The 27,624-nt window shown below is 43.8% G+C and overlaps 1 protein-coding gene across 3 annotated transcripts; it reads right to left on the bottom strand.

Annotated features, from left to right (window-relative positions):
• Positions 1-170: 170 nt before the first annotated feature.
• IRS2 (insulin receptor substrate 2) lies at positions 171-27,082 on the bottom strand. Of its 3 annotated transcripts, none has more exons than XM_065741013.1 (2): positions 23,514-27,082; positions 171-834 (listed from the first exon to the last, which is right to left on the bottom strand). In XM_065741013.1, exons 1-2 carry the CDS (start codon positions 26,950-26,952, stop codon positions 830-832), a joined length of 3,444 nt encoding a protein of 1,147 aa, XP_065597085.1. In that variant the 5' UTR covers positions 26,953-27,082; the 3' UTR covers positions 171-829. The 3 variants fall into 3 exon arrangements, with proteins under 3 accessions (XP_065597085.1, XP_065597083.1, XP_065597084.1); XM_065741011.1 differs by lacking the exon at positions 171-834 and adding an exon at positions 21,693-22,219; XM_065741012.1 differs by lacking the exon at positions 171-834 and adding an exon at positions 22,203-22,260.
• Between the last annotated feature and the right edge of the window lie 542 nt (positions 27,083-27,624).

Raw genomic sequence — 27,624 nt, 5'->3', positions numbered from 1 at the left:
AGTACCTACATCAACACCTACCTAGAGAGAATTAAACAAGTGTGTCAAAGGTAAAGAGAGATAACCCCGATACAGTTTGATGCTTTTAACTTACGTCGCTTCGGTTACATGTTTTTACTTTTACGTTTTTAACTCCTCTGAATTCTCTGTCCCAGTCCAATCCACAGAGTTCCCAGTGCCCTCACCAGGCTCCATCCCAGAATCAGACACCACAGCTTGTGATGGAGGAGCAGGTAGCAGCTGCATGCGTTACGAGTTCAGTAAGGCTGGCGACTGCTCTTGAGAGACTCAGCATAGAGATAAAGGAGGTCCTGTCGTACACCAACACCACAAATCCGGCTTTACTTTGAACTGAGGTAGGTAGTACTGTGATAGGCTTGAAATTATGCCAGTAAATACCAGATCTGACTGCTTCAGCAGGTGCCACAGAATCCCCCAATATGTTGAAGGATAAATACAGTTTGTCTTTGCAGAAAAAGGAAATGAAGGCATTGGCCACTAGTTAAAGAGGCCGGCAGAAAAGTTCCTACTGTCTAAAGAACATCTTCAACTTCTGTCAAAACAGCAGCAAAATGATAATGTAGATGCCATTGACAGGACATGAGTTGGGCAGGTTGCTTTCCCTTCCTCGCTGATTTGCTGTAGGGTTTAGTCCACAACAGTTTGAAAGTTCAGTAACTGTCCAGACCAACAATGACAACAACAAAAAGTAAACCTTAAGCAGCTTCAATTAAAAAACAAACAGAACAAAACAACAGAAAACCATATATGCCGAGCAGCTTCTTTGAATGTTGTACTCTTTGAGGTCATGGTGATAAAACTAACTCCTTCACTCTGAAAAGGAAAAAGACAGAGTCAGTAACAGCTGCAACAAAAATCATACATAAATGATAAGAACAACTCAAAAAATACCATGCTGAGATTATTCAGAATGGGGTTGCACAGGAAAAAAAAAAGCTACGTAATAACTGCTTTTCTATTTGCATACATCGTAAGGATTTACAAAGGGAACAAAGAGAGCTCTTTCCACACCAAGTTCTTAGTGTTGGACTTCCCCTCTGTGGCTCTTCAAGCCAGCAAGTCCCGGGAGGCACAACCAGTCAGAAAACCTGATATGAAATCCCCCCAGTTCAAGTTATGACCTTCACTCAGTACTGTTGGTAAGAAAAAGGTGTTGAAGAAAGTAGATACTAACTAAAGTAGTTTCACAAAGAAGGAATGGACAGGATGTGGCATTGCCACAGAGATGTCGTCATAATAACAACATAAAGGTGGTTTGTTAAAGTGGTCATTAAAAATCAAACCTCTTCAACATATAGTTTATTACATAAAGTTTCCCAGTTTGATATAATATTTGGAAATTAGCAATGCAATCAAAAAACCAAGACCATGCATTTTACATAGCAGAACACTGATACTTCGTTTTGAAGGGTGCCAAATATGGCACAGCCCCATACAATCCCAAGTTACAATATTACATTCCTCATGTTTGCTATTAATATGTCTATTCACAGCAATTTTGTTGTATGTTGCTACCCTAAGTTTACAAGTTAAATGAAAACTTCAGTTTGGATACGTGTTACAAAGGTTTTCCTAGAAACTGAAATTATGTGGAACACTTGGGTACTAACATTGTTACTTAGAAAAGCTGTAACACTTTAATTTCAACTGTATGGATACAAGTATTTGCTTTGGGATCACTCTGAATTCTTCATGGAACCTGGAAGTTAAAATAACTGTAGTGCTTGTCTGTGCAAGTTTTATCTTACACGAGTCTCTGATAAACCAATACAAAGACTCTTCTTCAAGTCTATACAAAAAACGCAGGTTGACATATCTTGGCATACATGTGAGAATTGCTAAATTGCTATTGAATCTCTCAGAGCTAAGGTTTACTTAAGAAATAAGTCCTGTCTAAGTCAATTGGAGCTGCTCTATGATCAGTTACTGATGATATTACTTAGGATTTAGTTTACTGACACAGGTTGAGATGAATTAATAGCTTGCCAAGAACAAAAAGAAAGCATCTCACTGCCCACATCCATTATCATTTATTTGGTGCCACTTTTCCGATATAATGCCAAGTCAATTCTAGACATTCTAACATCATAAAAAAAGCCTTTTTTTTCCCCTCCCCAAATTAATAACCTGAGATGGTTTATGATGCAACTAGGGGAGCTTCAAAACTGCCAGTAGAACTGAAAGGGATGTTCTACTTGAATTCAGAATATGAAATAGGAGCTGAGATGGAAAGAAGAGGACATAGAAAACTTGAGAGGACAGCAAGATTCCTCACTTTTGCTGTTTGCAAACTGTTAAGCCCAACCACTAAGGATGAGGATCTCATAAAACCATACCCTCGTGGGTTTTCTAAATTTTAAATGTGGAGTTGGAAATTAAAAACAAAACAAGACAACCCTGTATCACCTGGATTAGTAATCACCATCATCCAGCAAGGCTAGGTGGGAGAACAAGTGGCAGGATGGGTGGCTCTCAGAAGAGAGCACAGATCCCTCTTTTAAGGTACAGCTGCCTTAACACTTTCTTCTGACTTTTATTCAGGCAATCAGGATGCACATGCACGATGTCTACCTATGGTGGTCACCAGGGAGGATTGTTAATTTTTGAGTAAGTCTGACACTGCTCTTACAGCATAAGTACTTTCCAGATATAAACTGTGTGGGTGAGGCAACCTATGCTTCAAAGCTTCCCCAAGCTTAGTTCATAGGGTTTTGTAAAAGGACAATGGGGACTGTGGGTCTAAGCTTTACAGTCCGGAATGCAACCAACACATCACCCAAAGACACTATAATGCTAGTTCATAACCTCAGAGTTAACCCCAAGGCCATCTTCAGTAATTATAAATGGCTTGGGATGGAAGGGATATCAAAGACCATCTAGTCCCAACTACTCTGCCCAGGGCCCTATCCAGCCTGCCCCCCAAATTCAGTGCCTCCAAGGGATGGGGCACCCACAGCTTCTCTGGGCAACCTATTCCAGTGCCTCCCAACCCTCTGAGTAAGGAATCTCCTCCTAATATCTAACCCAAACCTCCCCTCTAATGAAACGATAACTAGTGCTACTCTGCAACACCCACAATAGCAAGAAGACTACTAGCAAGCATTAATTCCGAGTTCCACACTAAAATATTATTTTGTTTGTTGTTGTTTTTTTAATTACATCAATATCACTTTTGTTTGTTTTTGTTAAATTCAGTCATCAGTATCTCCCACTTTTTTCAAGTCCCAGATCAACACTGCACTTAAATCTATCACTGCAAGTGTACACAGTCTGTAACCAGGAACTAAACAAAATTCCTGAAGGACACAAATATATTACTTGATAACCTCATTCCCCTGGGTACAAATCACAATACAAAGTGCAGCACTGTTTCAATGCTGAAGCTCCCTCTTGATTCTGAGCTTTATTAAAAAAAAACAAGTCTACAATTGCTGCTGAATTTCCAGACCTACTTCACATCATCTGATTCCACCAGTGCTTTCTGGGGAATAAATCAGACAATAAACACACACACAAATTGCTAGGAAACAACCAAATGCTCGAAGATTTGCTAAGTAAACTGTGAAGAAAATATACTAGCTAATCAATTAAATATCTCTTTTGCTTATTTATTTTCAAATTCAGTAAGCAATGAATAAAATTTTTCTAAATTCCTAAAAATGATTCTCTTCTGCTGGCAAGCACAGGGACAGAGCTATTCACATGGTCGATGGCTCAACACTGTGCAGGGTATTCTTTGCTTGTCAATTTATTCAAGTGGCAGAGCGACCATCCAAGTGGGTAGAGTGTGGGGAGGGGAGCCCACAGCACTGCCACAGACCCAAACCATGACTCAAGGTAAACAGCTCCCTGGCTTTATCCCTTTGTTCCCCCTCCCCACATTGCCTGCCACATCAATTGAGGCTCTGATCCTGGTAATTTTTCCTAGGAGAGCAACCCTATTGATATAACTGAATCCCAAGGTCAACAAAGGGAATGTTTCTAGACTTTGGGCCAGGCCATTCAATGGCACAGCCCAAGGACCCAGATCCCACCTGCAAAACACACAGGATGAGACACTCCTTACCTAGCTCTGACTCTCATTAAACAATTTAGTGAGACATATATACAATAAAAAGCCCAGAAACAAACTTGCAAAGACAACAGGAGACCTCATCTGTCTCCACCAGTACTTCCAGGGAATTCAGTGAGACTGCTCTAACCAAATAAAGCAGGGCTTGGTCATCATCACAAGTAAAGCTTTCAATTGGAGCTTAAACATTTGCCATAATAACACTTCACAGGAAAATGGAAAGCAGTACACTCTGACAGATTACAAAGTCCACAAATAACAGCAATCCAAAGTGAAGTGCCTTCACATTCAACGAGAAAACAAAAACAAAACAAACAAACAAAACAAGCTAAATTATGAAATTTAAAAGGCTATGTAATAATGATTTCTTTTAAACAAGTCATGGTTCATCATATTTAGCTGTACCCTTTTAGTACATAATTCCACAAAGGAACAGCACACAATGTTACGTGGATATGTTTTTGCTGTTTTATGAATTTAGGGAAGCAAGCACTGGGACAATGCAGACTACTCAGAACTGATAATGAAAATTACCAAATTTCTTTAAAGTTGTGGCCCAGTTATCTCTAATAACATAAGCTTTATTAGTAATCTTCTGTCTTGAGCGACACAGTTAAAAAACATAATATTTTGAGTTCCGTTATGATGAACATGGAGAAAGATCTTATCTTTTAAAGTAGGAAAAAAACCACTAGATTGAAAAAGATCCTGCATGCCAGCAGTTGCAAGTATGTTCCCCCCCCCCCCCAGTATACATACAGGAGGCTGAAATGTTCATCTGATCCATGCACAAATCCACACAATTTATACCGAGTGTCAACTTTTATCCAAAGCTGCTAACAAAATCAAAGTCATTTGTATTTGATACCATCTAATTACACGAATAGCAACTACTTTACTCGTAATTTCACTAGCAGCTGAGTGTTAAGTTGAAGTGCAGATGACAGCGAGGGCTACACTTAGTTGATTTCAGAATTTGATATAATTTGTAGTTCATATCATTTTGTCAAGGTTCTTATAGATTTTGTAATATGAATAACTAAAACATTAAAATGTAATTATGTGGAAAATAAAGGATTAAGCTTACAAATGTCATTATAATGAATTTATAGCTAAAGTGCTGGTCCAGAAATACATTTCCCATATAAATTATAATAAAAATAGGCATTTAAAATTAAGAGAGTAGACATGCTCATTTTTCCAGGATAAATTTAATACATCTGGAATCCTACCTCTTAATTTTGGAGCAACAGACATTGTATAGATGTGATTTAATCCCATGATCAAGAATAAAATAAATTAGACACAAATACCTCAACATAGTACTATCTGAAATTTGTTCAGTTATCCTCTCTTTTGCAAGTTGGGTATACAAGTGCTTAAAGACGTTCAATGAAAATGAACAAAATGAAGTTTTTCTGAGAAAACTAAACATTAGAAAAAATATTTAGTCTCTTTCACCTTTTACTGGCAAGTTCATAGGGGGGACTCAGACAGAAAGAAGCCAATATGGAAACTACATAGGAAATTTGCTACTAAAATGAACAGTTGGTGATGGCCAGCCAAAGACTCACTCTGCAGTTCACCAGTATAGGATTTAGCCATCATGGAAAAAGGAGTAACGTTCTAGTTTGATGACCATTACCAGCAACTGTAACTGCCTCCCACCTTGCAGACCATCACACTACTCCTTTATCAATGCAGATGTAAAACCTGAACACTGGAAACATAGCTTCAATTAGGTTGTTGGTTTGATTTGTTACAGCTTCTTTGGCCACATCAAAGAGAGTGCAGCTCTTCCCAGAACAAAACTGATGGCAGTGAGCAAATTCTAGCAGCACTGCTTTGAATACAAAGTGAGGCTTGAAGCTTCTTATTAGAGATGAGTTTTGCAAAATAACATGCTCACCACCTTGGAAGTGTTGAAGGACAAGGGAGGAAGGGATTGGTGACTAATGTGTTGAATTACCTATTAACTCCACCTTAAGAGATGCAGTACAACCACGTACATTTGCATGTCTAGCTCTTAAAGTGCACACTAGATGACATCCATCTCAGCTAACTTCTGGTATCCTCAGTGCATACCTCTACATCTCTGACCTACTCTATGAAGAGCTAGAATGACTCATTCCTTATAGTTTAGGAGAAGAAACAGGCACTTTAAGCAGCATTTCACCTGGCTTATTTCACACTAAGCTCATACAAATAAGAGTTATCAAAAGGTTTCCAAATCTGTGAGGTGCATGGTTTTTTATTCATCTTAGGAGCAAAGACCTAATCCTCTTATATGCTGAAACATTGATCAGCTTGCAATTTGAAGGTATATTTGTCTCTCCTGTAACACGTATCAGTAGATATTAGCAAGGGTAACAATGTCTGACAGGAAAGACCCTTCATAAATAGAGCTAGAAATTCTCACACATCGAAATGCTGTTGGTGGACCTTATACATATAGGCAACAGTAGAAAAAAAAGAAAGATGAACGGCACTACAGGTTAGAGCCACTAGCAAGAACCTGACTGACATTTCAGACACCAACAGTCAATACCAAAGTCTGACAGCTTCTTCTAAGCCACTGGGTCACCTCCATGACTAAATACACAATGGTTAAGTGCTCTCAAAGACAGAAAAGTATGCCTTTTCTCTCTTGTTCGGGAGAAAAAGCAATTTTTTCCACTGATTAAATTGAAGAATTATTCATATTAAATATTTAAATATTCATGGGAACAGGGATAAGGACTCACGTAAATTGTGGGAAGTTGTGTTCACTCTCTTTCCACTACAACAGATATCTAATTATTCCATGATAACAGCTTCAGTAAGAAAGAATGAGAGCACTCTATTGAAGAATATATGGCTAAGATGTGCTAAGGGCTAGGGGAGTGGGGAAAGAGAAATGTGATTTTCTTCTGCCAGAAAGATACTGGATGCAGTGGAAGAGTGCCCTAACCACTTATTTAAATGTTGTAGCTAGGGGAACAGAAATACTTCTTCCAGGCCCTCTGTGAAAGACTGATACTGTCCTTCATCATTGAGGATAGAGCTGAGGCATATAGCATCAAAAGAGATTTCTGATGTACAAAGTTAATATGGGGACAGGTCCATTCTTCCTTCCTAGAGGAAGACATTTACCTTTCAGAGAGTGGCATGCTTTAAAACAAAAAGCATCCTTCAGTTTTCACAGTCAAGTTATCTGCCTGCTGTGCAAACTGACTTCAGGACTGCTTATCAAGGAGACAAACACATTTTGGCTTATCACCTTGACTTCAAATTCTCTGGATGGTTACCCTAAAACTAGCTTTTGCAGCTCCGAGATTTTCCCATGTTCAGGGAGATGATGCTTCTTGCTAAGTAGTTTGGAAGGGAAGGGATGAAGAAAAAGAGCAGGGAAAGGCTAACAGGAACAATTGGGCGTGCATGGTATGACAGTCATGCCCTTACCACTTTCCCTTGTTGCCACACTCTCATCTACAACTTCGTGCATCTGACGGGAGTAGGAAATCATTTTAAGAGGTTGTTTTCAATTTCCGACAGTGCTTTTCTAGAAATCTTTCAGAAATTTTCAACAGTGTTCTCATTGTGAATTGGTCAATAATAAACAAGAAGAAAATGAAGCTAGGCAAGAAGCTGTGGACTTAACATTCTCAAGGAAATTCTCAGTGAGAAAAGAAACATCTACAGGTGTCCAGTGCTTCTCAACAAAGCTCACTCCTTTATTTTGCCCATTTACTTCAAGTTCTCTTTTTAGGACAAAACAATAATAAAAAATAATAATCAAAAAGCCTGGAGCAAAAGAAGTATTCCCTTCTAACATAGTTTCCTAGGGGGCTTTCAGTATTTGACATACATATAGTGCCTTTAATTTGTTTTTTAAACAATCTTTTCTCAGGAGGTTTATATGAAGAATTTTTTTAGTATTTTTTTTTATTCTTAATTGACATTTGTTCTTTTCATATGCTGAAGGAGTTGTTTTATTTTTTTTTCCCATGAGATCAGGTAAGAACCTTTCACACTGAAGGAAAAGTGAGCCAATGTATTTTGGTGGATGCTACAAAGTAAGAACAGTTTGCTTTCTCAATTTCATATCTTCCAAAGTATCATTATTGAATATCATTAAATAACTACATATTTTAATTCATCTCTTAATCTTTTTTGCATATAACGTCACTCCTGCTTTTTTAAAACTCTCTCTCTAGTAGCCCAGAGGTGTTAATACAGTAACACAAATTGGGTTAAGTCCTTAACCTTTTTCCTCTGTTAATTCTATCTAAATAGTAATTGAAGCATCAATATACACAAGTGTGCATATTAAAAAAATATATATATTCATTAATAAAGCCAAAGTCTCCTTATTCAAAGGCTACTTCATCCTGTAAACTTTATGGCTTCTGTATTTCTGTTGTGCAAAGGCACTGCGCACGCACAGGCACAGTACATTTTTCTACTAACCGAAAACAAAACATTCTAAACAAAGTAAAATCTAGCAAAAGATAAATTTGACTCACAACAGACCTCAACAGTTTGCTTGCAGCACCCAGCCACGAGTAATAGTCAGGTCCAGTCTGTTGTCAGGGTCACATAACAACACAGACACAAGGGAACTACATCCTTCTGTGAATGAGCATTAAAATTTTCTGAGCCTTTGAAATATTTCTGAAGATGGCTGTATGAAATAAAAGCTTATTTTGTTGTGGGTCAAGAACTATTTTTTTTTTTTGACAAATGACATGGGATTTAGGAGATCGCTCCTGCTCAGAACCAAAAGAGCCCAAGTTAAACAAATACTTTCTAGTACACAGAGAATGATCAAAGCATCTTACCCTTTTCTCAGGTACACATAGGCCATCATCATATTTCAAGATAATGTTTATCAAAGTAGTTCTAGTGACCTCATTAGAGACAACAATCTGAGCCCTCACAAACATCTTTAGATTGTGGGCTTGCAGCCAACACATGCACTTGGCACATTGGTTACTGTCTTACGATGAAACTCACAAATTTTGCAAGGTACCTTCCCCACTGATTTCAACACCCTTGCCCTTTAGATTCCTTATTTACAGACTGGATTTATCCTCCCTTGCATTAACATTCCTGAGAAATGCTAGAAAAATTAAAAGCGTTTCTATGTTGTACTTATAAAGCTAGCTTTTAAAACAAACAAGGGTACCTGCAGCTTCCTTTACAATATGGTGCTCTGAAGATATATTTTTGAAGCTGATATAGACTGCATATAGAAGCAAGTATTATGTTAGGATATAAAAGGAAAGAATGTATATTAATCACATCAGCATCATAACCATCATCAGAGGCTAACCATCATCACATCACATTTGGAGGCTAACTGCTATTTTGTTTGACAGAAAAGGCAAAAAGCTCAGTAAACTGTTTCAAAAAGTATTTTGTTGTTTAAAATTTATCTCCTGAGAAGACCAGTTTAATAACTAGAAGTTGTCATAAAATAACTTGTGAAAGCAACAATGACGCTGAACAAGCCTCCTCAGTCCTACTCGTATTTTGCTTTCTTTCTCACTCTAAAAGCACAGATTGTACAGAATAAATGAGATTGTTCCCAGCTCCACTGCATGCATCTTGAATCCTCCCTAAGTTTCCTGCAGAAACAAAGTGAAGCAATCCTGGATTCATTTGCTCTGCAGGACCAAACAGCAGATGCTAAAGTTTCACTTTCAAGAAAGGTAGCTAAAGAAATGCAGAACGCCAAGTTTCACTTACCCTAAGGAAGAGCTAAGAATAAGACAGACAATGAATCTCAGCTTAGAAAACAGCATGTACTTGTGTTGTTTCTCCATAGTGAGACCTGCAGTACAAAATGTTACTTTTCCCAAGAAAAGAACATTTGTTTAAATATGAGAAATATTATGTTCTCAAAGCACAGTGTGCTTTCCCAGCACTCTTCTCCAAACTTCAGAGACTGAAAAAGAGACAAAAAATAGGTATCAATCATGTCCAACACTGCTGACTGCAGAGCATCAGGCTCTTTCTCCTGTAATTACAAGAGCTCTCAGAACATATTTGCATAAAGCTGTACTTGGCTGTCTCAAGAGCTACGGTTTTTCCTCATCTCCCAGGTGCTCTCACACATGCATCTCTGCATCCTTTTGTTTAATGGCTCACTGATAAATTGATGTGTAAATATGTTTATAGGCAACCTTCGATGGTTAATTTTCTTTTTACTTTTCTTTTTAAGGTTTGCATATAGCATTTTGACAAACACATTCTACTCAGAGCAATAATGACTATGTGACTGCATAACTGAGAGCAGTGTTTTTTTGAGATCGTCAGAATCACAGAACAAGAAGATTAAAACTCACAGTTGTCACTTCATGAATTACACCTGAAAGTTTGGCTCTAGACCTACAAGTGCTCACAAGAGAATTTCCTTAGACTCCAGTGGGCATTTCCAGCAGAGAGCTGCATATATCTTCTCCCATTGCCAGCATCCTAACTCTCTAAACCTGCTTAGGACATCTCAAGTTGGTGTTGTGAGCGCTTCAGAATGTCAGTCATGAACTGGAACCCCCTACCATACAGTAGATGAGACTTCATAAAAACTAAGATACTGTTGTAGAAATACTCTCTGCAAAAAGAAGATTGCAGAAGAAACACTTCGCAAACCACAAGAATTTTCCCCAGTATGCCTGTAGCTTTAAAGCACAAGTTTATTTCCAAGTTCTAAGGAGGTGATATCACTGCATATTTAATGTATTGTGATTGAGATCAGGAAATGCATTGAAAAGTGTTCAGTCAACAGTGCAGCAGCTGCATACCTAGAGAAAACACAAATCCCTTTTAATTTCACATTTACTGAACACACACAATGCATCATAAACTATGATAGAGAGTACAGGCCAGGCCAGGCAGGACTGCTTAGCTGTACCAGTGGATATACATATGAATAGCAGTCTTGTTTTGAAGTGCTTTTGTTTTAAATAGCCTTAATACAGCAAGTTTGATGACACCAAACCACAGCCCTCTAGAAGTTACATGTCTCTTTTCCTTTAAGCATGTAGGCTCCCTCTATAGTCAGGGAAGGCAAAAGGATTCTATCAGTCATGAAGATGGGCCTCGTCCTGCCTCTCCAATATACCTTAAAGTTACATATATCTTTCCAGTGATTACTATTGGAAGCTTGAACCTCATTTTAAGAGGACTTTTTAACTCCTAACAAGTTGCTGATGAGATATCTACAGATGGAGTCCAAACCTCTTAGATCTATGTGTATCAAAAAACCCTGGCTAGATGAAAAAAAACCAAAACAGGAATACTGACATTTCATACCTATTGGACACCTTCAACACTGGATAAACAGAGCAGTTTCATTCTGAACACATGTATTAAGGTCCCTAAGATTTAACCACAGAATTACAGAACTGTTCAGGTTGCAAGGGACCTCAAAGCTCACCCAGCCCCTCCCTGTGCCCTGGGCAGAGCTGCCCCCCCCCCCCCCCCCCCAGCTCAGGCTGCCCAGGGCCCCATCCAACCTGGCCTTGAGCGTCTCCAGGGATGGGGCACCACAGCTTCTCTGGGAATCTTGTGCCAGCTCCACCTCCCCACAGTGAAGAATTTGGGGTCCTGTGATCACTCTGTTGCCTCAGGCAAAGATATTTCTGCCTATTAATTACACTTTTGCATCCATCAGGAGCTCAGAAACATTTAAACCCACAAAACACATTAGGAAAAGAATGGCTAAATTACATCCTCCAGAATATTCCCCCTTGCCTTGCAAATAGTCCTACCCAGCCTACGCTGAACAATCCAATTGAAACTTTTCCATAGCAGTCACAAGATGTCTGTTTACAAACAGGGAAAACCAACCAACCAACCAACCTGAGGCTCAACTCCACCAGTGTTTTCCAGTTTGACTCTCAGCCTCCTTAGTAGTCATCAGAAAAGTCCCAAAATAAACATCTAAGGAGTCTGGCTTTTTTAAGACAGAAGACCACAAGAACACATCCCCATACAGTAGATACAGTAGATACAAGACTTGGGCACGTTCCCTCAGGTAAGAAAAATAATTCCATAAAACATGTGTAAAATAAACCCAGCACGAACAGCCTCTAAATGAGTGGCTCCTCCATAAAGCTTGACAAATTACAGTCCATGGACTGTAGGGCTGGCAGCTTACTCTGTATCAGAGGTTCTTAATTCCAGCAGCTATTTTTAATTTAACTACATTGAAAAAAATTAATTTGAAGGAATTAATTATTGTGATTCCAGAAAGATATGACGTGGTTGAAAATGGTCCAAAAAGGGATCTAAAACAATTCAGAAGCAAGAAAAGAAATGGCTGTAAGCTTCCCTATTAGTATCTGATAGCTGCTATGAAAGATCTTAGAAGCCTCTGTCAAGTAAGATTAAAAATTCCCACTTTATAGAGGCTGAAAAGTTTGAAAGTAGGTGCCACCATATACTTCAAGACAAATATCTATGCTGCAGAAGAAAAGCTTCACTAACATCTGTTCCAATACAGAAACAGCAATTGGGTTCAAAGACATATGGCAGGGCTGTTCATTCCCACACTCAGTGTCCCAGCCCCACACAGTTGTCTCAAGTACTGTTCTGGGTACTGTGTATTCCCAGTGTTTTTCCTGAACTAAATCACAGAATTTGGGCAAGCGTTTCCTGCTCCTGGATTACTTGAAAAACACCAAACATAATTATTGTCAGCACTGTGCTCATTTTGGTTTTTTAAACTGATGAGGAAACAGTTTCCCACATATCAAACACACTGTATTTCCTGCTTCTTAGTGAGAATTAGCTTTGCTTCTATTTTACTTAAGTAACGAGTTTAACGCCTTCTTTGACACATATAAAAATGTGAGTTGTTTCTTAGAGTACAGAAGGAAAATGAAAGCTTTACTCAGGTACACGCAGACTGCTATACTAATTTGAGTATGATAAAGCCACTTCACCATTCAGTAAAACAATGGTTTTACATAATTAAAAAACAGTAATAAAGGATTGCAAAGAAGAATGTAACAGGTTACTACAAAGGACTTATTTGCCTGCTACTCTGTCACACTGAGCAGAACTTGCTGGAGGCTTGCCTACCAAGTGCAATGAATAAGAGTTGGCTGCTCAGGCAGCTGTCAGCACAGTGCTTGGGAAAATTCCTCCAAATGACCAGTTGAAAATCAGTACTCGGTAAAGAGAATGGGACCGAAACCAAACTAACAGGAAATACTGAACAAAGAAATGTTCTTAATACTCACATAATCAGAGCTAAGATACCTGAGGACACGACGCGTACACTACATTCTACTTGGGATGGAGAATCTAAATTTTTGTCCTACAAATCAAACATCTGAAGAGCTCAGTGTTTTCCTCTTAACTTCAGCAAGTAGAGAACTGTTGAAGGAATGGCATTTGTCTAAGCGCACCAGACCCGTGACTCCCATCTGCTAGGAGTCTAAGTACTAGGGACATATCTTAACATCTCACCAATGCTTAATTTAAGGAAACAAAGCATGCTGTACTATATAGTTATGTGGAAATCGTGAGCAAAAACAAATGTCCTTCAGCAAATTAAAAATAAGCAAAACACATGCCTGAGTCAAATAAGAGAAAAGCATCTAAATATCTCTAAAACTGTTTTTAAAGCTGTATGGCTGAAGTGTTATCACCTCGTAAAGCTACAAAAGACAATGTATGAGTACAAAAAAGAAAACCATTTGCTGAGGATTGTGAAGAGTATAAAGTGTTACAGTACTTTCTCTCACTACATTGATAAGATCTCCCCCCCTCTCAGCCTTCTCCAGGCTGAATAGCCCCAGGTCTCTCAGCCTTTCTTCATAGGGGAGGAATTCCAGTTCCCTCATCATCATCCCTGAAGCCCCGATAATAAACAAACAAAAAAACAACAGATGCACTATTCTAAAGTTACCAGCTCTTACATTGCATTAAGTTTATTGTCACTTGAACGTTTGCACTAACGGGAAAAAAATAAAATAAAAAGGACCTGGTCTAGAAATCATTTACAGTGCTGAAATACACTGGTGCATTTATATCTGGAAATCATCCTATTGGCTAACATTCAACAACTGATTACTACCAAATTATTTATTTAGAACCTACACAATCCACTATTTATTTAGATTACAGCAGTCATTGTTAAATTAAAGGTTTATCTTGACTTTTGTTTGACATTTACAGATTAGAACAGAGTTTGATACATCATATTTCTTGTAGAACTCCAAAAGAAAGCAGCAGCATCCTAGCACTTATTTGTGCAAGCAAGAATCTCTCTCTGATATTTGCAAGTGGAACTGCGGGAAATATTGAGTTTAAGAGGTCATGAGTACTCCCATTTTACGTTTACAGCCAATTCCCTGAAGCATTACGTGCTTTAGGATCATCCATCTATCCCTTATGCCTCTTTGCATACTCATTTCCTGTAACTATTGTTAAAGTCATGAACAATAATTCTGTGACCATTATGGAGTGAATTACGTACCCTTGCACTGCTTTAGAAGTTTGATTCCAATTCTAAATGTAAATGTTCAGTGTTTTATTAGGTCAAGACCAATTAGTTGCAAATAATGCTCATAATAAAGGGATTTTTTGCAGTTCACAAACAATCTGAATATTTATCGTCATCATGAGTTTTTAATCAATAGCTCTTGTTTATTACAACAGAAGCAAAACTTTTCTTCTTGTTACGTTAAAGAGACAATATTATTATAGTCAATGCTTCATTAATTTTGGCAGAAAATTGCTCAGGAATTAAATCTTCATTGGAAAAGATGCAAGTCCACCCTCTTATAAACGTTTACAAATGATATTGTAACACAATTTAGAGAAACTACCATAGAGATGAATTTCACCTCTACCTTTCAGATCCAAGTCGCAGAATCCCCTTGCAAATAAACCTTTTTCTGGCATGACATAACAGAGTTTATGTCAATTCTACTCCTACTTCTTATAAATAATGCTAAAATGCAGCACCGGTAGTTGTTAGGAATAACTTTGTACAGTGTCAATTACTCTACCCCTGAAAACAAACTAAGCCAGCTTCAGTACTACTTTGCCATCCTCAGCAACTCTTCCTGTCATGCCCAGTACTCCCATGCAAAAGCCAAGTCTAACTTTCCCTCAGAAGATGTTCACAAGAAAATCTTGTTCGATCAAGTCTGTAACTTTCAGGGAGCGAAAGCCCAGACCCAGAAGAAAAATCTTTCAAACTCTCATTCTACATATTAGCTTGACAGCATTCACCAATTTAATGAAGGGTTAAAATGGACATAGAGAACCCTCTTTAACATTATTTTTAAATAATATGCTGCCAGAGAAGGCATGAGACAATAGGTAAATCTAAAATTGCTTAGATCTAATTTCATTGACATGATTTTCCCACAGCTGCTGGAAGGATTTAATAATTTGTCTTTGACTTCAGAGAAGCTGAGTCCTCACCTCAAGTCTTGCTTACAGCATTATTCTTCATCTACTTGAAACTGCCTGTGAAATCGAGACAAACTGAACAGTGAGTTTCATACCTCACACTCATCACCAGAGCACGTTTCAAACACATTTTTTAAAGCAGCACTTGAAAAATCTTGGAAGACTTTCCACCGTGTTGTTTCTAATAAACTTCTGCTGTTTGTGGTGGTGGCAAGTTCCCCAGTTTGGCATTGCACTCAAGCCCCAGTGCCTCCATTTCTGACCCCTTCAAACAAAAACAAGCTGCTCAACAATGTCTAATCCGTGCGTCATGTAATCCTGCTTAATACTCTACAAACTCTGGGTAATATTTGGGTAGTTTTTAAATTTAGCAAAGAACATCCTGGCCTACTTCAAAGACACCCTCGCCTTGGGTAGTGTCCGCGAGGAACGTCACCCATGCGTATTTCAAATCAGAACGGCAGGCTAACCTAAACATACAAGTGAAGGAAAGACAAATGAAGAGATCCTGGCCTAGTGACATAATAACAACATGCAACACTGGAAGGCAGATGACTGAAAAATGAATGCATTATGCAACCGCAGCACACACCATTCATAAACAGCTAACAGCAGCCCTGGACCCTCCAAGCAGCGCAGGACTGAGCCCCCCGCAAGCACCCCACGCCCCTTCCAGCAAGGAGCAGGTTTTGCTGCACAAGACTGAAGGCTAAATGACACACGTGCTCCTACCATCTGCACTGAGCTGAGGAATAGGAAGTTGGGTGTCACTCCAGCAGAGAAACAGAAAATCCCTTCTTTGAGGCACCCTTTGCTTTCTGCAATATCATTATCTCAGAAGCGTCTCACACCACGGCAGCTTCCGAAGAAGGTTAAATTAAATTCCACGATAATTCTCGTGTATACACCCAACCGTCCTTCCTAAGATCTTTCAGAGTCTTGCTGAAGGACAAATGTGCTCCTGTTTTGTTGAGGCTGTCAGGCAGACAGTCTCCCATCATTAGCCTTTTGTCAACAGCGATGCTGGGGTAGATTACGAGCGCAGAGCCTGTCGTGGCAGGTGCATGGCCCTGGGGCTGCCATCTGCCAGGAAGGAAGTGTTCTCCTCTAGGACGCTGAAGAGATTGAGAAAATGTAAACAAAACACTGAATCACTACTAATCTATGGAATCAGGCTACTATGTTCCCCTTCCGCAACGTAGATGCTACGATTAGAGGAGGGGCTTAGGTCTGGCACTTGGGCTTTTCTGTCAGCAAACCGATGACAGAGATAGATTGTTGTTTATTCTTTATTTATTCTGAGTTTAACCGAGACAAGCAAATCTGAGTGTGACAGAAAACAAACTCAGTGCCAAAAAGATGCGTATTTTGGAAATTACCTCTCCACCTGCAGCTTCTAGTGTGCTTTTTTATAAAACACGTTGCCTTTCACTGCGTGTGCAAAAAACCTGCTTTTTGTTATTGCTGTTAGTTTTGCTACACCTATACATAACTCGGGGCTGTCATTGCTGATGAATAATTGATTATTTGAAAAGCAAAATAGATAATTTGGAAATAATGAAAAACTGGGTAGATAAAAGAACCCAAAATATTGTCCTTGTTTTAAAAAAAAATAGTCTTCCAACGGAATCCCTCACATTCAGACCAAATATTTATGCTGAACAGTGTTAGTTTTGCTTTGACTGGTGTTGGAGGTCTGTGCTTCACCACAGCTGCCAGACACACACACCTCCAAGACACACTTACCAGAGGAGTCCCAGTAACAATGCCTGTTCCTCAGGTGAGCTGCTCTTAGCGCCTAACAGAGATGGCACTCCTCTGCTGTCCTTTAGTAAGCCCCAGATGTTACCCTCTTAGTGCTCTAACACTGAAGTCCACTGTTTTAAGTTACTCTCTGCAAAGATGTATGTAACCCTTTCAGTGCTTTTTCTAGTTTTTTTCTAAGTTTTCAGTCCAGATACCGATGCCTAAGCTGCAAATATAAATGCAATCCTGCAGCTACAGGATTCATCCAATGTAAAGGAGTGTGGAAACAACAAATGTGAACTAAACCAGTAAATCCAGGTTTCTTCTATACCTGACAGAGGTGCAGCCAAGTGGAGGGGAAAATTCACGCTGCCTTCTAGTAGGTTTCTACATTAGGTGGGAGGAGCACTTCTCTAAGAGGAGCTGTTTACCTCTGCTGATTCTAGAGGATTACCAGGAGATGCACACAGCCAGGCTGCAGAGACAAACAGCAGGGTGAAAGCAAAAACAAAAAAACAACAACCTTGTCCTTTGGACAGGCTCCAGGAGGAAAAGCAGTCTTCTCAGCAATTGGCAGCAAGGAACTACTCAGCTGAACGTGGCTTTTCAGGACTGCCACTCTTGACCCCCTTCATGCATACACACAGAAACTTTAAAAACAACTGCGCTCCAAACACACATACATGCAAAACACATCTGAACTTTAGGGTCAGTGCAGTATCACTAGAAATGAATGGATGCTACCGATTTCCATGTGTATGCAGCTCACTTCTAAGCAAACGCGCATAGAAGTAACAAAAAGAACTGTGAAACCCTCAACATTACACACCCTAATCGATCAAATAAGTCACTGTGTTCATGTTTTACTGTTATTATACACATTTTGTGAACGTAATGTTAAAACTCTCACAATCTTTGCTACACTAATACATAACACACACAGACACGGAGAAAACAAGTGGACAACCACTGCAACAATGTACTACACCCTCTGCAAATTTAAAACAAAAATAAGCTATGGCCATTTCTGTTTATTACTTTGAAAATAAACATATTAAGTGTGCTTCCTAAGTGCTTTAGAGAAAATCTGATACATAGAGAAAAATGCCTTAATGTGCCTAAGCTGCCACTGAACTGACAAATAGGGAGGAAAGTTACATTACATACAATAATGATAGCATAATTTTTGTGTAGATGCTTGCTGTGTTTCAACTTTCAAACCACTTCAGCATTCCAGTATAATTATCACTATTTAAAAATGATAGTAAATGAAGTGTAAAGAATCCCATGTTATTCCCTCATTAGAAAAAAACAACCAATACACAACAACGCAAAGACCACCATATAAAACATGTCCTAATGCTCTTTCTGCTCAAACATTCCTTTATGCATTTTAGTTACAAGGGAACGTTAGTCTCTGTAGCTATCTTGAAAGAAATCAAGTAATCAGAAGCAATCATCAACCTAAGCATTTCCTCTGCCTTGAGCAATGACTGTACCGGTGCATTTTAGAACAAACCCACCATTCAACTCTGTCTATAACAATTTATCTTAAATGACTCAAAGTAACCATGACATTCTTTATAAGAACAGTATAGCTAAATATAATTTAGAGTATAAAGCAAAATAAAAGTCTAATTCACGTTACAAGTCTTAATATTCCGCTTGTAAAAAGCTGATATCCACATAATCAACAGAATTTAAAATATCAAAGGCTTCATTTAATCTCAGATAGCTTCAGTTTGTTTTGTTCCACGAATGGCGCTGCTGGGTTCAGACTTAGCCATTTTGGTATGGTTACCTGTAAAATGCAATCTGAGAGACAAAAAGTGCATTCATAGAGGCAGTAAAAGACAACCTCAAGTTTTTAATTCAAAGCGGTAAAATACAACTAAAAAGCCAACTCTGCGAGTTGTTAAAAGTAGCTCAGTTCTTTCAGGTGTTAACTACAATGTTCTTAAGGAACTTATCAGCAAGGGAAGATACTACACTTCCAACTAATTTACCCAAAGATGACTTTAAAAGATGTGCAGGCTTCTAATATAACACAAAGCTCTTTCAGTCCTTCTAAGAAGTCACTTAAAAATGAATACAAGTCTTGGAAATGCGACAATTAAACATTCTCACGCTGCTCTCAGAATCAAAACTTTATGGCAGTTGGCATTCTTGATAGGAAAAAATTTTAATAATTCACTGTGCAAAGCAATCCAAAGGAAAAAGGAAACAAGGGTTATGCTTTAAATAATCTGAAATGCCATCAGAAAGACACAGGGAGAGATTTCTTAAGATAGGCTCTTTATTTGTTTTAGGTGCAATCACAAAACCCTCACAAAAGTAAGAACTAATTAACAAGGGGGAGGTTCATTATTATCAAAAAACACCTTACGTGGATGCATTACAGATAATTACTTTAATTAGGACAACAAAACTAATACAGGAGGAAAACAATCCTCGGGTTGTTTTTTTTTTTTTTTTTCCTTTTTTTTTTTTGCACCATTATACATAATATCTGTTCAGTTTTAGAAAATTAGACCAACTTCTATAAGCATTTAAAAGTTACAGAGCATTTTGTTAACAGAAGACAAAATTAATGAGAACACACCCAAGTCCGGTGCTCTCAATTATGCAGAATTCCCAATTATACAGTCACTAACCTTAATGGGAATTTTACTTACTAATTCCAGGATTACACATAAAAGGTAAAATCTTTACCCCACTGAAACTGAGACAAAACTCCCACTTTACTTCAACAGAGTTCAGATTCACCATAAAAAGTCAGCTCATTGTTGAGTGTTACCTGTCATATACACTGGAATAAATAACTGACACTATATGAGAAAATGACTCCAAATGTCTCTATAAATAATAAAACCATAACACAGGCCATACATTTTTTTTCTTTTTTCAGCAAAAAAAAGTGGTCAGAATGTCAGAACAAGAGGCTAGCTAATTATCCACATCCAACAAGAGCTTGAACTGACCAGTAGAATCATTGTTTTATTTACAAATCGGATGAAAGCAAGCATTTCTCAGATTCTTAAGCACGCACACACTTTCAGAGTACAGTAAAACTAAATGCACTGATAATTTCAAGCAACCTTTTGATTTCTCCGTTGTCACGGCCATTATGGTGGCACAAGCTTGCTCCTGTCTTGAGAGGACAACATGGAAAGAAATCCCAGAAATACAGCACTGCTACAGCAGAGGTCAGGTACTGGCAGCAGAGAAAAGCTACACGTGAAAACCAACCACTTTCAAATGACACAGATAATTTCCTGCAAAACATTTATGCATGTGAAAACACATTGATTGCTACAGAGCTTAAGGAAGAATTCAAATTGATTTTTTCCATATACTTTACACTAATTTACTATTAAAGCAACTACAAGGAGCTTGTTTGTATATCCTGTATCTGACCCATTCTCTTGTTCCAATTATTAAGCGTATAAGGATCCTCCATTGTTTTAAGAACTCCATAGAAAAATCCCCCGTGTTCAAAGAGGCAAAGCCTACCACTTTAATACATATTCCAAAACTAAATTTGAAAATAGTGCAAACAGCTCAGTAAACAACGCTGATTACATGTGATAGATCTCTCATGCAAACCATTACTTTACTAAAATAGATTCTCTCCAATCTACCTGAAATACTGCTTTGTTAAAATAACAATTTACTCTTGCTTTTGCTCAAATATAGTTTCCTTTAAATGGTCTCTACATTTCTCTGCAGAATATGGAAGTCTTAACAATCTCCCAAGCCACAGCTTTTGGAATTTAAATACACAAAACTCAGCAATCGTTTTAACAGTGGCAGAAGCAGCTCTGTAAACAAACTTCAGTGTGAAACCCTAATGAAAACCAAAAGAGAAACTCGGAAATTTGCACAAGTGGATCCAACATACCCTGACAAGTCTTTTCCCGATACATTTCTACTGTTCCCTGCTACAGCTTTTCCTGCTTGCTTACCACAAACAGCTCACATGAAGCCCTGGGTTTGATACACAACCCAAAACACTCTGACTGATGCTTTTGCAACTTTTATCTTACCACCCTGGCTTCATATTGGCTACAGCAATCCCCGAGTACAGCAACTGCGCAGCAGGCAGACACATTTTCCAGGGAAACAGGAGGGTGGGAGGAGAGCTTTGCCTCCTACGTGAAGATTAAACCTCAACGAGTTTACCCAGAGCACTTCTGGATGAGGTCTACATTTATGAGCTTAAAGGAAATAGGGAAAATAAATACACATACAGATTAAATATTAAAATCTGTCTATAACCACGCTTTGATAAATATACAATAGAATTAGATCCTCTCCTCTGTACGTTATGTACCAAATTAACATGGTCTTGTTTCTGGCATTTCCCCTTTGTTTACTTTGCAGGAGGACAGCAGTCAGTCCCCAGCTCTGCTCCCCAGTCGGCTGCCCCACTCCCACTCCCAGCCCAGCTGATGGGAGTGCTGCCACACATGCCAGGTTTTCTCTGTCACTGCCTCCCACTGCCCTCCCCCCTCCTCTCCCCCCTCTGCCTTGGGGTCAGCAGTTTGGAGACTGTTGTGGAAATAGTTCTTTCTCAACAACAGCTTGGTTTGCACTTAGGGCCATAGGTGGCTCTAGAAAACCTGTTATTTCTGTGAAAAAAATCAGTTTGTAAAGAAACACACACAATAGCTTGCTAGTGTCCTGGGCTGTGAATTCAAAGCTGGCCTTGTAAAGGGCAATGCAACCCATACGCGCAGCATCTGCACCGCTTTAGGTCATGACATACGAATCCCGAAAATGACCCCAGCAAAAACAAAAGCAACTGCCAAATAAAACTCTGCCCTTGGCCCTTCAAGTCATTCAGAATAAGCGTTCATCCTTTAAAACTTTGCCATCTCATTCAACAATCCTCTCGTGTTAATTAGGTTCAACGCTTGCTCTGCCAACGTTGGAGCTCTCATCTTTTCCATCTTCCTGTACTTCCTATCAAAAGAGAAAATATTTTCTTCTTCAAAATCAACTGGCTAGGAAGAAAACAGAAGGAAAAAACATCGCGAGCGTGGCTCTTAAAAACTTGTCACTTTTTGCACATAATTGACGGCCTCTGTCAGCAGTACAGATGCAGAAGCAACACGTATTTACCTCCAAGCAACCACTTCTGCGCACTACGTCGTTTCACCCAGCCAGCCCCATAAACATCTATTACAGCTCTATATGCATACAGGTTTAAAGTACCGTGTCTTGCATAAATGCAACAGCAAAGAGGATCCCTATGGTGCCTCATCATTAACTTTTAATCCTTGACAGATTGGCTGTTCTGGGCCCTCCCCAGCCAGCGTTCACTTGTGTACAAATTCCCGCTTGTTAGAAAGAGGCGGGTTGCTATTTGGGGGGGGAGGGAGGGGGGCGAGAGGCTTCTTTGTTCTTCCCTTTTTAAGAAAAAAAGAGCAGGAAAACCAGCACCTCAACAAAGGAACAGCTACAGAATTAAAACATACATTCTTCCTCTGCCCTCGTTTCAGATTTCGCTGGCTTGCTTTTGTCACTGAACACAGAGCATTGGTGCCCCAACACCCACCTATCACCCCCGGAGACAGCCCAGTGGAGCGCGCACAGCCGCCATGGGGTGAGCTCCCAGTGAGATGCACAACGCCACGTGGGGCAGCCTGGGCACACAGCAACTGCTGGACATCTGGGGACAGTTTTTTGGTTTTGTTTTCTAATTTCACATTCCACGCTCACCATGATTTACTGTTCAACTTTTGCAAGAGATAAGAGATTTCAAAATCGAGATATTGAAATAACCTTTCTAATTTTGTTAGGATTGACCTCCCTAGCTTGAGTGCCAGGGATTTTTTTGGTAATCTCATGCCCTCACCCCAATTCAATCGTTTTACATTGTTAAATAATATTTAGAAGCTGTATTAATGTGAATCATTTTGGCCACGTTTTCCAAACACTTTCTGAAATCTTACATGAGAAAATTCTGAAGTACAACCCAACCATGGCAACAACATGAACATCAGCTTCTTTGGGGTATCCCGAAGTAAACACTCACAGCAGCCCAGCAGAATTTAAACACAAAGGAACATCCCCCCAAAGTAAACTTTTCCCTCATACAAAGAGGCAGCAAGCTCCTTCAAGACTGGGGATTACAGCATGTGTTTGGGAAAGGAGATTTTGGAGAAAGAGCAATGGGAGTCTCTGCCACAAAACCCAGTCCCCCCATGAGGAACAAACCCCCTCCAGCCAAGCACCACCTGGTGTAACTACTCACCTTTCACAGCGCTTGCTTCTTTCAGGTTGTGAGACAGAAAGTCTATGCTGGCGTAGGCGCTCATCTCAACTCCGTTGACACCTCCATTCAGGACATGCCTGGCTTTCGACCTGGCTTTGTCACAGCCTGCCAGGCTGCCGTCCACCAAGTCAACAGCGATGTAGTTGAGGCCGTTCTGGAAGCCAGCCGAGGTCTCCCGGCACATGGGGCTGCTGCCCTGCTCCTCCTCCAGGCCTTCGCTTTTCCTGAGGGACACGTTCTCCACCGAGGCTGAGTTGTGCCTTTTGGGGTTGTGTGCAAAGGAGGGGGACACGGGGGTCACAGTGGTGGTGGAGGAGAAAGTTTCCGAGCTGTGCCTCCTGCGCCCCTGGGGGTCAGCCCGAATGACCTTGGCCCCGCGGTTGGGGTCTGGGGGCGGGCTGGAAAGAATAAAGGCCTCCACCCCAGAGAGGGTGAGCCTCTTCACCCCGGCCGTGGGGCTGGTGACCCGGGCACTTTCTGGCTTCTGAACGATGGGTTGGGGTGGGGTAGTGGCCATGCCAAAGGTCATCTCAGTGTAATCCCCACTGTCGGATGGGCTGGACAGACAGGCCACCCCCCCAGCCGCCTTCATGTAGCGCCCGTCGGGCTGGCTGGTGCTGGAGGAAGAGCCAGGAGAGAGAGCTTCCAGGGAGCCCACCGAGACCGTGCCTGACTGGGAGGGTGACTGTGAGCTGAAGTCGATGTTCATGTAGTCGGAGAGAGGGGAGCGCCTCTGCCCCGTGCCAGAGCCCAGGGAGGAGGCTGGGCTGTCGGTGGGCAGCGAGGGGGGAGAATAGACAGCAGCATCCCCGAAGTCAATGTTGATGTATTCCCCGGGGCTCTTGGGCTCGGGAGGCAATGGGTGCTCATTCATGCTGGGCAGCATCGTCCGCAAGGTCTCCAGAGAGAGGCGGCTGGGCCGGACGGCCCGCTGGCACCGCTGGCTGAGGAAGCCCTCGGTCCGGCTGTGCCGCAGGGGCGAAGGCACCGTGTGGCTAGAGGGGGTGAAGGTGCCGGCCGGGGACGGAGTCGCTCCGCACACCGCTTCCTCCGGGATCATCCTGCCCGGAGAGTTCATGAACACGTACTGGTCACAGTCCTTAGCCGGACCCTGGCTCTTGTAGGAGCGGGGCAAGGAGCTGTACGAGTAGCAGCTGGGTTTGGGGGGCTCGCCAGCCCCATGCCCTGCGGGGGCAAAGAAGAAGTCCGGGGGGGTGAGGGAGGGAGCCTGGGACCCGTGCTGGGGGTCCCGAGGGGACATGTTGATGTAGTCGCCGTTGCTCAACCTCCCGTCCGAACTCTCCACGGATAGCTTGGAGCCGCACCACATCCTCATGTAGCCGCTGTCGTCGGGGGAGCTCTCCCCAGGCGAGCTGGTCTTGTAGCTGCTCCCGTTGCCGGGGGAGCCGCCTCCCACCCCCGCCCGGGGCTGCAAGATCTGCTTGGGGGCCGACACGCTGGTGGGGCTCATAGGCATGTAGTCATCGCCACCCCGCCCCCCCCGACCCAGGGCCGCGGCCACGCCGGGGGTCATGGGCATGTAGCCATCATCATCTCCGCCCCCGCCTCCTCCTCCTCCCCCCCCTGCCGGCGGCCCCAGGTTGGTGCTGCTGCCGCCGGAGCTGCGGTGCGAGCCGATCTCGATGTCCCCGTAGTCCTCGGGGTACGGGGTGTAGGTGACTTTGGGGGAAGCCCCGGCCGGGCAGGAGGGGAAGAGGCGGCCGGCGCTGCCGGCGAAGGTGGCCCGCATTAGCGTGTACTCGTCCAGGGAGGCGGAGGAGACCTGCGGCGGGGCGGGCCGCTGCCGGCACGGGGTGGTCAGCGAGTAGGTCCGCTTGCGGTGGCCCCGGTCAGCATCGGGGCAGGGCCGGTAGCAGAGACGGCCGCTCGGGGGCCTCTCCATCGCCATGTAGCCGTACAGATCGGTGCCGCCGCCGGAGTCCCGCACCGGGGGGGTTTCGGCCACCGACTCGGGCGTGTTGCTGCGGTTGCTGGCGGTGGAGGAGGAGGAGAAGGGCCGCGGATCGCCGCCCGGGCTGGAGCCGTACTCGTCGAAGGACATGAAGCCCGCGTCGCTGGGCGAGCCGGACACCGAGGCGCTGCCGCTGGACGGGCGCTGTGGGTGATGCGGGTGGGCCGGCTCGGAGCCCAGGCCGCTGCTGGAGGAGAGACTGACGGGGCTAGTGGCGGAGGGGGGTGAGTGGGAAGCGGGCATGGACATGGAGCGGCTGCTCTGCAGCCCGCCCCCGGCCAGCACCGGCAGCAGCTTCCCCGCCGGCCGCCCTCCGCCGCCGCTCAGCGTGTGCGAGCGGCTGAGCGGGGTCCGCACGGGGCCGGGGCTCATGGGGCTGCCGGCGGCCGAGCCCACCCGGCAGCCGTCGCCCTCGCTGGCCGTCCGCACCCGGCACGGCGCGGCCCTGCTGCCGGCGGCCAGGCTGTCGGTGCGGGAGCGGCGGAGCAGGCCGGTCTGGCTGGGCGGCAGGTTGACCAGGTGGTGGTGCCGGCGGCCCGGCACGGTGATGGGGTGCGTGGCCGAGGGGCCGCCGCCGCCGGCCGCCCCCCCGGAGGAAGAGGAGGACGACGACTGGCTCTTGCTGCGGGGCCGGAACTCGGACAGCTCCTTTAGAGCCTTCATAGCCTCCAGGATGGTCTCGTGGATGTTCTGCGCCACCACCGAGTCGTCCGCCTGCATCCACAGCTCGCCGGGCCCGGTGGCGGCCGAACGGCCCACCTCGATGAAGAAGAAGCTGTCCGAGTGGCCGCAGCGGCGGATGTTCATGAGCTGCAGCGTGACCGAGGGCAGCTCGCAGTTGAGGCGCACGAAGCCGATGGTGCGGGCCGAGAGGCAGAGGCGATGCACGCCGGTGAGGTTCTTGCTCTGCCCCAAGCCCTTGGGCTTCAGCGTCACCTGCCAGACCTCCCGGTAGGCGGCGGCGGCCGGCGTCACCAGCCCGTAGTCGGGCTCCTCGCCGGCGGCCAGCGCGGCGAAGGGCGAGGGCAGGGGGCGGTGCGGGGAGCCGGCGGCCGCCTTGCCCTCGCTCAGCAGGTCGGTGAGGGCGCGGTACCAGCCCTCCTGCTCCTGCTCGTTCTCGGCCGCCACGGCGAAGTACTCGTCCTTGGTGTAGAGGGCGATGAGGTACTTGTGCTTGGCGTCCGCCCGCTTGTTGATGTTGAGGCACGAGTCCAGCGCGATCACCCGCTTGGGCGCCCCGGACTTGTTCCTCCATTTCTTCTCGCTCTCGTAGTACTCCAACCGGGCACCCCCCGCCTCCTCCCCGCCGCCCGGGCCGCGCAGCACGAAGAAGCGCTTGTGGCCGTGCTTCTGTTTGCGCAGGTAGCCGCACTTCCTCACGCCGCGGTTGTTGTTGTTGTTCAGGTTGGGGCCGGGAGGCAGCCCCGGCGCGGCGGGGCTCGCCATCCCCCGGCCGCGCGCCGCCGACGCCGAGCGGGGTTGGGGCTGAGCGGCTCCGCCGCGGGGAGAGCGCGGCCGCCCGGGCTCCTCAGCCGCGCCGGAGCCGGCTCTAAGCAGCGGGAGCTGCCGGCGGCCGTCCGGCGTCCCGCCCGCCTCGGCTCCCGGCGGCGGAGCCCGGCCGGTGCTGCTGCTGCCGCGGCGGCTGCTGCCTGTGCCGGCGGGAGCGTGGCAGTGAGTAACGCATCGCGCACCGAGTGCCCCAACTAAAGAGCAAAACAACACGTGACCGCCGAGTTACCGAGGCGCTCGCACACCGAGACGGGGCGGGACAACGCCGCCGCCGCTCTCGCCCCGCACTGGTCGCCGCGCCGCCCGAAGGACGGCCCGATCCGCCAATCGGGACACGGGGCGGGCCGTCGGGCGCGAGTAGGCAAGCTATCATTGGCCGTCCGGCGCCTCGCCTCCCCCCGCCCACGGCCCCCGGCTCCCCTCAGGCTCTGCCCCGCCCCGCCTCCCTGGAGCGTGCCTGCGGCGCGAGAAGAAGCGCGCGCGAGGCGGCCGTTGGGGGCCGTCGGCGGGGTGCACGGTGCTGGGGGGGCGTGCACGGCTGCGGCGGTCCTTCGCCGCCATCAGATTCCCCCCGCCCCGCAGCGGAGCTTCCGGACGCTGTGTGTGTGT

This window comes from Cyrtonyx montezumae, unplaced genomic scaffold (assembly GCF_038088225.1).
Source record: "Cyrtonyx montezumae isolate F1298 unplaced genomic scaffold, pur_monq_1.0 scaffold_3, whole genome shotgun sequence".
In the NCBI taxonomy this organism is placed as follows: Eukaryota; Metazoa; Chordata; class Aves; order Galliformes; family Odontophoridae; genus Cyrtonyx; species Cyrtonyx montezumae.
The sequence above is the reverse complement of the archived record's forward strand: the minus strand, read 5'-3'. Positions and strand labels throughout refer to the sequence as shown.